This window comes from Chiloscyllium punctatum, chromosome 15 (genome assembly GCF_047496795.1).
Source record: "Chiloscyllium punctatum isolate Juve2018m chromosome 15, sChiPun1.3, whole genome shotgun sequence".
Taxonomy (NCBI): domain Eukaryota; kingdom Metazoa; phylum Chordata; class Chondrichthyes; order Orectolobiformes; family Hemiscylliidae; genus Chiloscyllium; species Chiloscyllium punctatum.
Window position 1 is genome coordinate 60,170,709 of NC_092753.1, and position 15,969 is coordinate 60,186,677.

The window sequence follows — 15,969 nt, forward strand, 5'->3', positions numbered from 1 at the left end:
AGTGCAGTGGCCGGGTGGTATTTATGGTTTAATTATTTAGGAACTATTCTGAAATAAACAAAGCTCTGAAAATTTTAAGGTTTCAAGCTGTTCATACAGCAGACAAATATTTGTCCAAAACTAACTGACAATAAAGCCATTTTGAAAAAAATTCTTACCTTATCAGGTTCTATTAGAGTTACAGGAATATTCCTTCCTACTATCACCACCACTGTACGTCCACATTTATCATATCCTGCAGAAATACAAATCATTGACACTATTAGGAATACACACCTCAAGCTTGTTCTGGAAAATGTTTTCATTTTTGAAACCATTTAGAACTACACAAATGGAAATAAAATTGCAAATGCTGAATGGGTGACGGCTAGTTCTACAAGCATTTCATGAGATCTAGCCAGGTTAGATCTCATGGAATACAGGGAGAACTAGCCATTTGGATACATAACTAGCTCAAAGGTAGAAGACAGAGGGTGGTGGTGGAGGGTTGTTTTTCAGATTAGAGGCCTGTGACCAGTGGAGTGTCACAAGGATTAGGTCTGGGTCCACTACTTTCCATCATTTATCTAAATGATTTGGATGCGAGCATAAGAAATATAGTAAGTTTGAAGATGACACCAAAATTGGTGGTGTGGTGGACAGCCAAGACATTACCTCAGATTACAATGGGATCTTGATTAGATGGGCCAATGGGCTGAAGAGTGGTGGATGGAATCTAATTTAGATAAATGCGAGCTACTGCATTTCGGGAAAGCAAACCTTAGCAAGACTTAGAGTCATAGAGATGTACAGCATGGAAACAGACCCTTTGGTCCAACCTGTCCATGCCGACCAGATATCACAACCCAGTCTAGTCCCACCTGCCAGCACCTGGCCCATTTCCCTCCAAACCCTTCCTATTCATATACCTATCCAAATGCCTCTTAAATGTTGCAATTGTCCCAGCCTCCACCACTTCCTCTGGCAGCTCATTCCATACACATACCACCCTCTGTGTGAAAAAGTTGCCCAAAGACAAATATTCACAAGCTGAAGTAGGCAGGAGGAGTGTTCCCTGTGGACTTTGACAATGGCAACAAAATGCATTATGAGTGAAAATTTCAACCTCGTATTATAGTGATATAATCTCCGCAGATGTTGTTACTGGACAGGTCAGATTGGGATGTCATGGTGGCTCAGTGGTGAGCACTGCTCCCTCACAGCACCAGGGACCTGGGTTCAATTCCAATCTTGGGTGACTGTCTGCGTGGAGTTTGTACATTCTCCCTGTGTCTGCGTGCGTTTCCTCCAGGTACTCCGGTTTCCTCCCACAATCCAAAGATGTGCAAGTTAGGTGAATTGGCCATGCTAAATTGCCCATAGTGTTCAGGCATGTGTAGGTTAGGTACATTGGTAGGGGTAAATATAGGATTATAGAGTAGGGGAATGGTTCTGGGTGGGTTACTCTTTGGAAGGTTGGTGTGGATTGTACACTTAATGGTAAGGTCCTAGGGAGTGTTGCTGAACAAAGAGACCTTGGAGTGCAGGTTCATAGTTCCTTGGAAGTAGAGTCGCAGGGAGATAGGATAGTGAAGGCGGCATTTGGTATGCTTTCTTTTATTCGTCAGAGTTTTGAGGACAGGAGTTGGGAGGTCATGTTACGGCAGTTCAGGATATTGGTTAAGCCACTCTTGGAATGTTGTGTGCAATTCTGGTCTCCTTCCTATTGGAAAGATGTCATGAAACTTGAAAGGGTTCAGAAAAGATTTACAAGGATATTGCCAGGGTTGGAGGATTTGAGCTATAGGAAGAGGCTGAACAGGCTGGGGCTGTTTTCCCTGGAGCGTTAGAGGCGGAGGGGTGACCTTATAGAGGTTTATAAAATCATGAGGGGCATGGATAGGGTAAATAGACAAGGTCTTTTCCCTCGGGTGGGGGAGTCCAGAACTAGAGGGCATAGGTTTAGGGTGAGAGGGGAAAGAAATAAAAGAGACCTAAGGGGCAACTTTTTCACGCAGGGGGTGAGGAGTGTGTGGAATTGGCTGCCAGAGGAAATGGTGAAGGCTGGTACAATTGCAACATTTAAAAGGGATCTGTATGGGTATAAGACTAGGAAGGGTTTGGAGGGATATGGGTCGGGTGCTGGCAGGTGGGACTAGATTGGGCTGGGATATCTGGTCGGCGTGGAAGAATTGGACTGAAAGGTCTGTTTCCATGCTGTACATCTCTGACTCTAATAGAAAATGCAGTTGTATCACAGTTGGTTCATCAAAATCTATAGAAATAGAGCATTAAAGTCAACATTTTAGGTGTAATAGTCTTCCTCAGAAAGGGCTTTAAACTGCGCACATCCTGGACTACTGCAGTGTAGGAAAGGTTGTTAGTTGGAGGAGATCAAGTTGAAACTTTTGGAGTTTAGATTACATTAGATTACTTAGTGTGGAAACAGGCCCTTCGGCCCAACAAGTCCACACCGAAGTGCAACCCACCCATACCCCTACATTTACCGCTTCACCTAACACTACTGGCAATTTAGCATGGCCAATTCACCTAACCTGCACATCTTTGGACTGTGGGAGGAAACCGGAGCACCCGGAGGAAACCCATGCAGACACGGGGAGAACGTGCAAACTCCACACAGTCAGTCGCTTGACACGGGAATTGAATCAGAGTCTCTGGCACTATGAGGCAGCAGTGCTAACCACTGTGCCACCGTGCTGCCCACACTACTCTGGTGATCTGCAAGGCTGAAATCAACGCAGATAATATGTTTCTGATGCAGTCATCCCACTCCTTAGGATGTATAAACAGAGGGGAAATAGGTGACTGCCAGGCAGGAAAGGAACAGGCAGCGCAAGAGTCCCCACTTTGCCCTGTATTAAATTCAGAATACTAATGAGAATGATGGCTTCCCTGCTAAGGGTAGCCTAAGCCAGGTGACTCAGCTATACTAGGAACTGGAGAGAGGTTGAGAAGAACAATAGTCTTAGGCGATTTGCCATTAATCAGCTTCTTCAGCCACAAGCATGAATCAAGATGGTATGCACCTTTCCTGTGCCAAGGTCAAGGACATCATTGAGCACATGCAGTGCAACAATGCAGGAACATGGACAGTGATCAGTCATGGTTCACACTGCAACAATAGAGGAGCATGAACAGTGAGGGTGCGGGTAGATATTGGTGACAAGAAAGTAACTGCAGGTAGTTCTCCTGTAACTGTGTTTTGTGAACATGATTTGGGTGTAATGCAATTTCTGAACGGTGAACTAAATTTTATATAAAGCCAACTCCCATTCGCTGTTACATGATTCCATCCCTGTTACTAACCAGCTGTGATTTATTCTGCTAGCGCATCGATTACAACAGATTGTCACCTGTGTGCGCATTTGTTTTGCTTCTTTCTGCAACTAAAGTAGAGGGAGCAAACTTTGAAATATTTGGCTGGAATGCTTACCGGTATCATGCATGGAGTTAGGGTGGCACCGGGAGGGTAGGGGGAGCATGAGAGAGCAAAGGTGCAAATACAGTAATGTCCAGCAAGGGTTGGAGTGTAAGTAGGCCTTTTGTAAAGCAGAGGCTTAGTTACTGGCTATGTGAAGCTTCAACATACGGCAACTTTACAGGAGAGGGTGCTTGTGTGTCAATGGGGGAAGGTGTGAAACTAAGGATGGATCACTGGGGACCCTTGTGCACTACAGAAATTGACCAAGGTGATTTAGACAGCATCTGCTAACTCATGACCACTTTACCTCGAAGGACAACGGCCGCAGATACATGGGCACACCATCAGCTTCAGGTTCTACTCCAAGTTAGTCATCAGCCTGAGTTGCTGTTCCTTCATTGCTATTGGGTCAATATCTTGGAAGTCCTCAATTACTTCCTGGGTCTACCTATAGCATTTAGACTGCAGCACTTCAAGATGGCATCTGGTTACCAGCTTCGCAAGGACAACTTAGCGATAAATACTGCCCCAGCCAGCAATGCCCCCATCCCATGAATGAACAAAAAAAGGTCTGGGGAAATAATATCTGCACAGCCAGATGGGTTCAGGCTTGGATAAGAACATGAGTAGAATGAGGCAGAAAAAAAAACGTCCTTGCAGGGTGACCTGCAGTATTATTGAAAGGGCTTAACCTAACTTGGTGGATGGACGGAGAAGGCGGCTGGAGAATGCGAACCCAGAGATAAAATTAAAGTCAAAAAAATTAATTGGAGACACAAATTTAATTAGTGTCAAATAATAAAAGGCAGGGTTAAAAGAAAAGTAGCCTGGCATATATTCAGTTTACTATGCATGTAATATGGAAGCAGGACGTGTGGTAAATGTTTCGCAAGCAGTCACATGCATGCACACTGTGACACTTACAGATTCCTAGTTCAATAAAAAAAATCAAAAGGACAGGCTGCTACATATTTCTGAAAGATAACTAAGAAAAAAAAGGGAGGGAGGGAAGTACGATGATGAAGAACAATATTTCTGATTGCTAATTAGTGAGGAAGAGGAACATAAAATTATAGGAGGTCTGTAAAATATACAGTTAAAATGAGGGCTTCAGTCATCATAAGTAGACTAGAATAGCAGAAGTTTAAAAGAACAGAGTGTGGAACAGATGATCTGCTGTTGTGGTTCTGTTCGCCGAGCTGGGAATTTGTGTTGCAGACGTTTCGTCCCCTGTTGAGGTGACATCCTGAGTGCTTGGGAGCCTCCTGTGAAGCATTTCTGTAATCTTTCCTCTGGCATTTATAGTGGCCTGTCTCTGCCGCTTCCAGTGGTCAGTTCCAGCTGTCCACTGCAGTGGCCAGTATATTGGGTCCAGGTCGATGTGTTTGTTGATAGACTCTGTGGATGAGTGCCATGCCTCTAGGAATTCCCTGGCTGTCTCTGTTTGGCTTGTCCTATAACAGTAGTGTTGTCCCAGTCGAATTCATGTTGCCTGTCATCTGCATGTGTGGCTATGAAGGATAGCTGGTCGTGTCGTTTCATGGCTAGTTGGTGTTCATGGATACGGATCGTTAGCTGTCTTCCCGTTTGTCCTATGTAGTGTTTTGTGCAGCCCTTGCATGGGATTTTGTACACTACATTGGTTTTGCTCATGCTGGGTATCAGGTCCTTTGTCCTGGTGAGTTGTTGTCCGAGAGTGGCTGTTGGTTTGTGTGCTGTTATGAGTCCTAGTGATTGTAGTAGTCTGGCTGTCAGTTCAGAAATGTTCTTGATGTATGGTAACGTGGCTAGTCCTTTGGGTTGTGGCATGCCCTCATTCAGTCGTCTTTCCCTTAAGCATCTGTTGATGAAATTGCGCGGGTATCCGTTATTGGCGAATACGTTGTATAGGTGTTCTTCTTCCCCTTTTTGCAGTTCTGGTGTACTGCAGTGTGTTGTGGCCCTTTTGAACAGTGTCTCAATGCAACTTCTTTTGTGTGTGTTGGGGTGGTTGCTTTCGTAGTTCAGGACTTGGTCTGTGTGTGAGAGACTTTCCTGTATACCTTTGTGGTGAATTCTCCGTTCAGTGTTCTCTGTACCATCACGTCGAGGAATGGGAGTTGGTTGTCCTTTTCTTCCTCTCTAGTGAATCGGATTCCTGTGAGTGTGGCGTTGATGATCCAGTGTGTATTCTCTATTTCTGTGTTTTTAATGATTACAAAGGTGTCATCTGACCCAGAGTTTGGGTTGAATTTGTGTTACGACTGTTTGTTCTAATCTTTGCATTACCGCTTCTGCTAACAGTCCAGAGATGGGTGAGCCCATGGGTGTGTCGTTGATTTGTTCATATATTTGGTTGTTGAATGTGAAGTGTGTTGTGAGGCACAGGTCCAGTAGTTTGAGTATGCCGTCTTTGTTGATAGGTTCACCGTCCTGTTGTCTGTTCTGTATGTCCAGCAGGTTGGCTATTGTTTCTCTAACTAGGGTTTTGTCGATAGAGGTGAACAGCGCTGTTACATCGAATGAGACCATGGTTTCTTCCTTGCCTATGTGTATATTTCTGATGATGTCCAATAACTCCTGTGTTGACTGTATAGTGTTTCTGGATTTGCTGATCAGGTGTTTCAGTTTCTGTTGTAGTTCTTTAGCCAGTTTGTGTAATGGTGTCCCTGGTAGTGATACGATGGGTCTGATTGGGAGGTCTGTTTTGTGCACTTTAGGTAGTCCATAGAATCTGGGGATGGTGTTGCTTTCAGGTTTCATTCTCTGTAGGTCAAACCTGGTTATCTGGCTGTTTTTTTCTACAAATCTTCTCACAAACTTTGAACAGATGATCTGCTTTTGGGTGCTGACTAATATATCCTGCCAAGAAATGTACTTGGACTAACAGGTTAGGATAGCATGGGAACTGTGCTCAGATGTTCCAGCCAAACAGTTCACACTTGTTATTCAGACTTCCACAGGAAGAATGACCCTTTAGGCAAGTAGTTTTGATTCCCAGGACTGTGGAACCAAATAGAGCTTGAATCACAAACTTCAAATTAGTCTCAACACAGAGCATATTTTACCTGTAGTTGGATTACCAGTATTACAAGCACAAAATCTACTTTGGAAGAAAAGTACACTGTACTGAAAAGGTTGACTGAACAATCACCCACACCATGAAGTAGCAAAGAAACAGATCTGCAAGACTATGAAACCCAGATTCCTAACGGTGTGCTGAAAGTTTCCTGCAAGGTCCAAAACCTATCCTCTACAACTCTTTCAACTCTGATAGCATCAGAGTATGGAGATTGGCTAAATAGCTGATCTCAGAGAAAACACTGCAGGAAGCAACAAAAGGAGACTGCACTTTTTTAAAAAATGCAAGCCACCATTCTGGGAAGGAAAACTGCCAGTACGTGGAAGTGGGTGGAAGGAGAGATGGCGAAAAAATAAGGGATTGTGAGAGCAAGAGAAAATTCAGGAGAGGTTCTGACTTCTATTATTTGCAGCTTACTGAATCATATTTGGAAAAACAACATTCAGGCATTAAAGGAGTGTTTTGATAGCACTGATCCTTCCAGATTAATAAAATTATTAAACATCCGTGGAGAATAATCATCTTGTCCTCATTATATCTTTTGTCAAAGTCTTACAGCACCTACTTACCAGTTTGATATAATGCTTTCAACGAAGCAACACCTGACAGGTCATCTGCTCTTGCTCTGCACAACCAACGGTTATAGCTAAAAGGAAATATTATTATCCTGTGAGTAATATTTAACAAACAACAGGAATAAACAGAAGACATATGGCCACTAGACACAATTTCATAACATGGCTGCCTGGAACTTCTAAGGAGTGCAGTGCAATTGCAAATTCAGCAACTAAGTACACCTCAGGTTAACACTGCCAACAGGTTAGTAATAAGAAAACCAGCTCCAATGAAGCAAATGTACTGTGGAAAGCCTATGATGAAACTAATGTGATGGTGCAGACACATGCTCTCAATTCCTCACATTTTGAATGTTAATGGTGTTATCAAGGAGAAAGGCTGTGTATAAGCTTATTTTCTCTCCCAAAAGTGGAAGAATTCATACAAACAAAACAAATTAAGCTTAAACATGAAGGTGATGCTAAAATAACTCAAGTATTTTGTTTAGAGCACTTTACCTGCACAAAAGTCTGAAAACAGCACAGCAAAATGTTTGGCAATGTATTTAAATCTGGAGAATCTATTCTGAAGGAGGTAGAGTTTCTTTTGGCAATTTTTGTAGCAGTACAATGTTGTATATAGGGGATACTTATATCAACCAAGACCAAGATAGAAGAGTATGGAATATTCACTGCATTTAAAAGGCAATAAAGAGAAACGCGTGTCGTTTTCATGCATTATATGCACAGTCACTACTCACTTGCGCTGATGTGCTTTTTGAACGGCTGCTTCAGACATTTGCCCTTGAAGAATCAGCCGCCTCTGTTTATCAATATCTCCTTCCATCTTAGCAAATGCATGTGTTCCAATATACTCTAGCTCAAGGTGTTCCTCATCAGATTCATCTTCATCTAAAATAATGATAAATAAAGCGACATCCCTTAGGTCAAAAACAACACTTAAAATTTACAACTCGCATTCAAATAAAGTGGTTTACACATTCACTAAAGCTAATGATCAGACCCAGCAACATCAAGTTTTAATACATCAAATGATAAGCTCTTTAGCATTTGCTAACAAATTACAAGTTCTAATGTAGAATTTTAAACTGGAAAGGCAATGTATCGAAAAAAAATTAAACACGTTAAGTAAGCCATTTCACCTATTACAAGTGGCTGTGACAGTGGTGTTATCTATTAACAGGATAATGCCATCAGTCCAAAAAGACATTCTGCATACTACAACTGCATAAAGTGTGTTTGTATTTCAATGGCAGTATGATGCCAGGTATGCAAGCTATATGTTCCAATGATTGGTTGATTGAATCAAACAATGACTGCTCACAATAGAGTGCAAACTGTACTCAAACAGCACACACTTACAGAACGCAAAACAAAGCATCCAAAGTCAGCTGTGATTCGGTGAATGGGTAGTGGTTGCTGAACAATCTTGTGTTGTTAACAGCTGGAACAACAACTAATTAACAATAATTAGAAGAGCTTGTATCATGGTACATTTATGCAGACTACAAATCAACATGTATGCATAGAGGTCCATTCCTTGCACATCAAAACTAGTGTCCTTTTTAAAAAAAAACCCGAGGAACTTGAGAAGCCTATAGTTTTCCTCAATGCTTTCTCCATGGGCAATACCATTGCCAATTCACATCGTCTTCTCCTGTCTGACAAATGGTTGCATTTGCAAACACGTGCATGCAGATCTTGCGGGGCAAGAGTAAAGGATGGGACCTTGAGAGAGGAGAGGGAGGAAAAGAGAGGAGTCTCTCACTTGAGCTTCCACTGACCTCCGGCAGACAGGATTCCAAAGATTCAGTATCCTCAATGAACAATTTCCTCCTCACTTCAGTCCTAAACAGCTTACCTATTAGCTTGAGACAGTGACCATGATTCTCGATACAGCAGCCAAGGGAAACATGCTTCCTGCATCTACTTTGTCAAGACCAGAGAATTTTACTTAGATCTACTTTGATGGATCCAGTAAGAATTTTTAAATCTCAATGTGGTTCCCGCTTATTTTTCTAAACACTGGAGAATAAAGGCCCAGTCTTTTTAATCAGCTCTCAGAGGAGAATTCTACTACCCACGCAATTAAGCCTGGTGAACTTCTGTTGCATTCCAGCGAGAGCAAGCACTTCCTTTGTTAAGCAGACCAAAATGATACACAGTTCATCAGATTCACTCCTGTACTAACATTTTCTTTTAATAAATGCCAATATATCACATGCTCGCCTAATGACTTGCTGTCTCTACATTACCTTTCAGTGACTCATTAAGGATACTTGGGTTTAATCAACATTTCTCAATCTTTCACCAGAGAAGAGAAACCCTGAATTTCGCTTACTCCTATTACTCTTCAAGAGGTCAGTCAAACCAGACGTAATTATCTACAGGTTTAAGGTTTGAATTCCAAACATCAGTAAAATCTACACAGTTTGCGAATCTTGATTAGAAGCTAACAATCACTGAGTTTTAGCTGATTAAATTTCTCTTGAATTATTGATTAGATTAGATTACTTACAGTCTAGAAACAGGCCCTTCGGCCCAACAAGTCCACACCGACCTGCCAAAGCGCAACCCACCCAGACCCATTCCTACATTTACCCCTTCAACCAACACTACAGGCAGTTTAGCATGGCCAATTCACCTAACCTGCACATTTTTGGACTGTGGGAGGAAACCGGAGCACCCGGAGGAAACCCACGCAGACACAGGGAGAATGTGAGGCAGCAGTGCTAATCACTGTGCCACTGTGCCGCCCAAATCAGAAGTGACAAGTAGTAAATGAATAAAGCTAGCATTCTACAACCAATACAAAATTTGAAGCCGAGACTCAAGTTATTCAGCAAAGAGGAGTTCTAAACACTGAAGTTTCATCATCTTATAAAATCACGTTTCCAGCTAATAACCACAAATAAAATATTACTCTACTGAGCAGAGCACAGCCTAACCTAATGAGAAAAAACCCTTTAAAACACAAAGTAAAGTTTACATGTATAAAATATCTTTCAAACAAACCAAATGGAGCAATTATGTTTCTGATCATCCAGCTGAAATATGTAGTTTAAGGATCAGTGTGTTAACAAGGGCATCACAATGCTTGGAAATGGTTTCTTCAAAAGGAGACTGCCACAAGGATCAGTGCTGGATCCACTACTTTTTGTCATTTATATAAACAAAGAGACCTTGGAGTGCAGGTTCATAGCTCCATGGAAGTAGAGTCGCAGGTAGATAGGATAGTGAAGAAGGTGTTTGGTATGCTTCCTTTATTGGTCAGAGTATTGAGTACAGGAGTTGGGAGGTCATGTTGCAGCTATACAGGACATTGATTAGGCCACTTTTGGAATATTGCGTGCAATTCTGGTCTCCTTCCTATCAGAAGAATGTTGTGAAACTTGAAAGGGTTCAGAAAAGATTTACAAGGATGTTGCCAGGGTTGGTGGATTTGAGCGATAGGGAGAGGTTGAAGGCTGGGGCTGTTTTCCCTGGAGCGTCGGAGGCTGAGGGGTGATCTTATAGAGGTTTATAAAATCATGAGGGGCATGGATTAGGTAAATAGACAAAGTCTTTTCCCTGGGGTGGGGGAGTCCAGAACTAGGAGGGTATAAGTTTAGGATGAGAGGGGAAAGAAAGAAAAGAGACCCATGGGGCAACATTTTCACACAGCGGGTAGTATGTATATGGAATGAGCTGCCAGAGGAAGTGGTGGAGGCTAGTACAATTGCAACATTTAAAAGGCATCTGGATGGGTATAGGAAGGTTTTGGAGGAATATGGGCTGGGTGCTGGCAGATGGGACTAGATTGGGTTGGGATAACTGGTCAGCATGGACGAGTCGGACCGAAGGGTCTGTTTCTGCGCTGTACATCCTTATGACTCTATAACCCCTGAAAACTATTCATATGATAATACTCACAAGGAGGAATGCCTGGTTTGTCCAATATACGGATCTGTCGCTCTGCAATGACCGGCTCTCCTTCAGCATTTCCTACATCGGCAGGGAGGAACGGTAGAGATCTCCTCTCTTCCTCCAAAGACCGTGGAAAATAAAGAGGCATCAACTTTAAATATGTTGCCTGTGGGAAGCCATACCAATTGTTAGTTGTAGATTCCACCTCCACCTGCCCTCAGCAGATCTTGTGTAAGCTTTAAGAGCATCTATTATTGGAATACTATGGAAAACATTACATAAGAATGGTCTAGAATGGCTATGACCTATCAAAGTAGTCCCATAGCTTCGGATCCCAACGTAGCTTGAATATTCTTTAAAATGCTTCCCTACATGGTGGTCTGGCAGCATACTAATCCCTTATGTCTGAGCTTTTGTAATGTCAGGTGTGAAATTTATATATTTTAATACAATTTATTTTGTATTTTTGAATTTTGAGCAAGTGGCACGAGTTTCCCATGTCTCTGAAGAGGTTTAATGATGAACTTCAGTACTTCTGTAGACATGGTGATTTTCTTTTTAAAAACAGTAAGTGAGCAAGTTAGGGCAGACCAATGGGAGCATTTTTTACATTGAGAGTTTTTTTTAAAACAAGCAAACAGAGCAAACAGTTGTGCACTAGGATTTTAGTTCATAAGGTCAGGGATTGACTTTCTTTTTAGGATAAATGCCTATAGCTAGAGACAAAAAGCTGTTTCATTTTAGTTTATGCTATACATCATAACTTAAATTTTAGGTTCGTTCTGAAATCTTGGCTAAAGTTGGATACGCAAAACAGCGGCTCGGGAAACATTAGTAGTTTAGGACAGTTAAAAAAATTACCTCCATGTGAGGAGTTTCATTTAAAACTTCCAGCCCAGAAGTACTTAAATTAGAGGATGTTATGGGAATCTTCAGAAAGTGTCAACTCAATTGCATGAAAGCTCCAGGATGAGACAATCAGATCCTCAAGGTGGGGAACTGATAGTAAAACTAAGCTCTATTAAATACAATAGAAGGGTATACTCCCTGGTCTGAATTCCGTAAAGAAGTGGTTTTGGGATTAATAATTTTGTATTTTACCAAGTGTTTCTAAATTTGAGTTGTAAGCAAATAGATTGGCTTATTTTAATTTTACTACTCTTGCAAAATAAATTTCTCAGAATTATACAGAACAGAAACTGGCCATTTGTCACAACTCAGCCATGTTGATCTGGTTTCTTGAACTGAACCGTTCCCATTTGCCTGCATCTGGCCCATATCCCTCTAAACCTTCCTATCCATGTATCTGTCCAAATTTCTTTTCAATGCTGTCAATGTAACTGCCTCTATCACTTCCCCTTGCAGCTCATTCCACATAACCATTAACCTCTGTGAAAAAGTTGCACCTCAGGTCCCTTTTAAATCTTTGCCCTCTCACCTTAAACCTATGACTTCTAGTTATGGACTCCCCTACCCTGGGAAAGGGAGTGTGCCAATTCACCTTATCTATGCCCCTAATAATTTTATAGGCCTCTATAAGATCATCCCCAGTTTCCTATGCTCCAGTGAAAAACGTTCCAGCCTACCCAGCCTCTCCTTATAATTCAAACCTTTTGGTAACGGTAACATCCTTGTAAATTTTTATTGTACCCTTTCCAAGGAAATAACATTCTTCCTGTAGCAGGGCATCCAGAATTGTATGCAGTTTGCTTGTTGTTAAAACAGAATGTTTTGCAATGTTTGTTTCAGTGAAAGACTAAGTTTTTAAAATTAAGAAAACACTATGATCGACCAAGCTGTATTTCAATCTGGGATCATAGAATCCCTACAGTGTTCAAACAGGTTATTAGGTCCAACAAATCCTCACCGACCCTCCGAAGAGTAACCCACCCAGACCCATTCCCCTACTCTATTATCCTATATTTAACCCTGACCAATGCACCTAACCTACACATGCCTGAACATTGAGCAATTCAGCATGGCCAATTCACCGAACCTGCACATCTTTGGATTGTGAGAGGAAACCAGAGTACCCAGAGGAAACGCACGCAAGCACAAGAGGAATGTACAAACTCCACACAGCAGTCACCCAAGGTTGGACTTGAACCCAGGTCCCTGGTGCTGTGAGGCAGCAGTGCTAACCACCTCAATCTGACTTGTCCAGTAATAACATCTGCTGAGATTATAACACACTCAACACCAGTGAAATTTTCACTAATACTGCATTTTGCAGTCATTATCAAAGTCCACAGGGAACACTCCCCTTGCCTACCTTTACTTGTGAATACTTGTCTCTGAAAGCAAAGACTGTCAGCACTGAGGAAAGAAAACACGCAGTCTACACAAAATGATGACAGACCATGGATCAATGATTAAATCTCAATCAAGTCCACACCAATAATAAAGGTAGTCTGAACAAATGTCACAATATAACTTCTCCTGATCCCTAATAATTGTTATGTTTCTATTTCTTTCATGGGATGTGTTGCACTCATAAGATCAGCATTTACTGCCCATCCCTAATTGCCCTTGAACTGCCTTGCTTAGCCATTTAGGAGGGCAATTAAGAGTAAATTACATTGCTGAGGGTCTAGGAGTCATTTGCAGGCCAGACCAGGAAAGGACAGATTTCCCTCCCTAAAGGAAATTAGCGAACCGGATGGATTTTTACAACAATTGACACTAGTCTCATGTCACCAGAGATTCCAACTGAAGAGATTTCTCCTGATTCCAATTTACTCCAATTTTGTTTAGACTCTTTGATGCCACATTCAATCAAATGCTGTCTTGATGTCAAGAACAGTCACTCCTATCACACTCCTTTAATCATGATTGAACCAAGGGTGTGATGAGGTCAGAAGCTGAGTGGCACAGGTGAAAACCCAAGTGAGGATTAATGAGCAGATTATTCCTTGGTAGTGACACTTGTTATCACGGTCAATGACCCTTTTTCTTTGGCATCCATTCTTCTCTATTCCTTCCTCTTAGTGCTTTTCTTTTTTTCATCTCTCATGGCTTTTTAGGATTCCCAGCCTGCTGGCGTGGTGACCTCCCAGCCTCCTGCAGAGGTCTCCTGGCATGGCATGGCGCGTCAATCGCGCAGTCTGGAGCCAGGGCTCGGTGTGGACTGGAAACCAGGTGCCAGAATGGTCTGTTGTACTGAAGTTTTATTTCTGTAATACTGGACATTTTATTTCTCTATTGTCTAAGATCTTGTTACTCAAGAAGCTGTGCCTAGGTACATTTGTATCCAAGTCAGTGTTGTAATTGGTGACATAAGCTTTGACTATACTCAGTGTATATGACAATAAAGACTATCCTTATTGTAATTTTGTTACTTTACAGATTACTGAAAGTAGACTGATTGGCTTGGTTAGATTTGTCAAATTACTACTTTGCTTTATTGCACACAGTACATTTCTGGGTAATTTTACACATTATTGGGTGGATGCCATTATTTTAAATCTATTAGACCAGCTTTGCTAGGCAACAGCTATTCTGCAGCACAAGTCTTCAATACAATTGCTGGAGTGTTGTCAGGATCCATGGCCTTCATCTGTTTCTTGGATTGAATTGAATTGGTTGATAACTGGCAACCATGATGCTGTTGGGCTCAGGAGCAGGCAGAAGTGGACCATCATTTGGTAGTTTTGCAAATACTTCAGCTTCATCTCTCTCACGGATGTGCTGGACTCCTCCAGCATTGAGGATTATGATATTTGTGGAGTTTCCACATCCTGTTAGTTGTTTAATTTCCACCGCTATTCATGGCTGGATGTGGCAGGAATGCAGAACTTAGATGTGAACTGTTGGTTATAGAATCATTTAGCTCTGAGTACTGCATGCTGCTTCAGCTGTTTAACATGCAAGTTTGATATGTCATGGCTTCCCAGTGTTGCCACTTCAGTTTTAAGTATGCATCGTCCTGCTCCTGCCAGGCCCTCTTGCAAGCTTCGCTGAATCACGGTGGACCTTCTGGCTCAATGGTAATGCTCGAGTGTAGGATGTATCAGCCTGGGTTACAGATTTGGTTGAATATCATTCAGCTGCTGCTGATGGCCTACTGAGTCTCATGAATACCCAATTTTGATTTAATAGTTTTGCTCAAAGTTAGTCTTATTTACCATGGTGGTAGGGCAACACAATGTAGAATATCTTCAATTGGAAGATGAATCTTATGTCGACATGGACTGTCTGGTGGTCACTCTACTCATCATTGTTATGACAGATGCATCTGTGATAGGAAGTTTGGTGGGGATGAAGTCAAGTAGATTTTTCCCTCTCGTTGGTTCCCTCATCACCTACTGTCAGACCCAGTCCAGAAGCTACATCCTTCAGCCAGTCTGGTCAGCAGTGATGATACCAAGCCACTCTTGGGGATGGATATTTAGTTTGCTCATCCAGAGTATATTTTATGGCCTTGCCACCCTCAGTAATTCCATTAAGTGATGTATACCATGGAAGAATACAGATTCATCAGGGTGGTAGGTAGCATTCAGCACATACAAACTGATGCCCGGAGACTTCATGAGGTTCACATTCAATTGCTGTCATTCCAGATAATTCTGTCACGGACAGTATTCCACTGTGCAACTCTAGTGGTTCTATGGAACAAAACATATCAGGATGCTAAGGGCAATGTCCAGGATGTCACCTGAAAGGTTTCCAGTATCTAAGTAGGTACCAGAAAGCCCATCCAGTTTTATTCCTTCTTTAGGCTTTGTAGCAGTTTTTATATAATGCAGTGGCTTATTTGACCTTCTTAGAGGATAGTTCAAAGTCAACTACAATGCTATGGGTAGAGAGTCACATGTAGGCCAAATCAGGTTAAGATGGCAGATTTCCTTCTCTGAAGGACAACAGTGAACCATGGTCACCGTTATTAAAATTTCACCACCTCACATGATTGGATTTGAAGCCATGCCTGTGGTCCGGGATGACTAGACCAGTGACATTACCACTGTGCCATGACCTCACCTACTTATTTTGCAGTTTCTGGATGGGAA

General features: G+C 42.0%; 1 protein-coding gene across 1 annotated transcript in view; it reads right to left on the reverse strand.

Moving 5' to 3' along the window:
• gdap2 (ganglioside induced differentiation associated protein 2) overlaps positions 1 to 15,969 on the reverse strand; it is a 72,912-nt gene that overhangs the window by 20,042 nt on the left and 36,901 nt on the right. Inside the window, exons 6-9 of the mRNA XM_072585237.1 lie at positions 10,970 to 11,129; positions 7,798 to 7,948; positions 7,052 to 7,128; positions 159 to 235 (exon numbers count right to left, since the gene is read on the reverse strand). Of these exons, the coding sequence (XP_072441338.1) occupies positions 159 to 235; positions 7,052 to 7,128; positions 7,798 to 7,948; positions 10,970 to 11,129 (465 nt within the window). The remainder of the gene's footprint in view (positions 1 to 158; positions 236 to 7,051; positions 7,129 to 7,797; positions 7,949 to 10,969; positions 11,130 to 15,969) is intronic.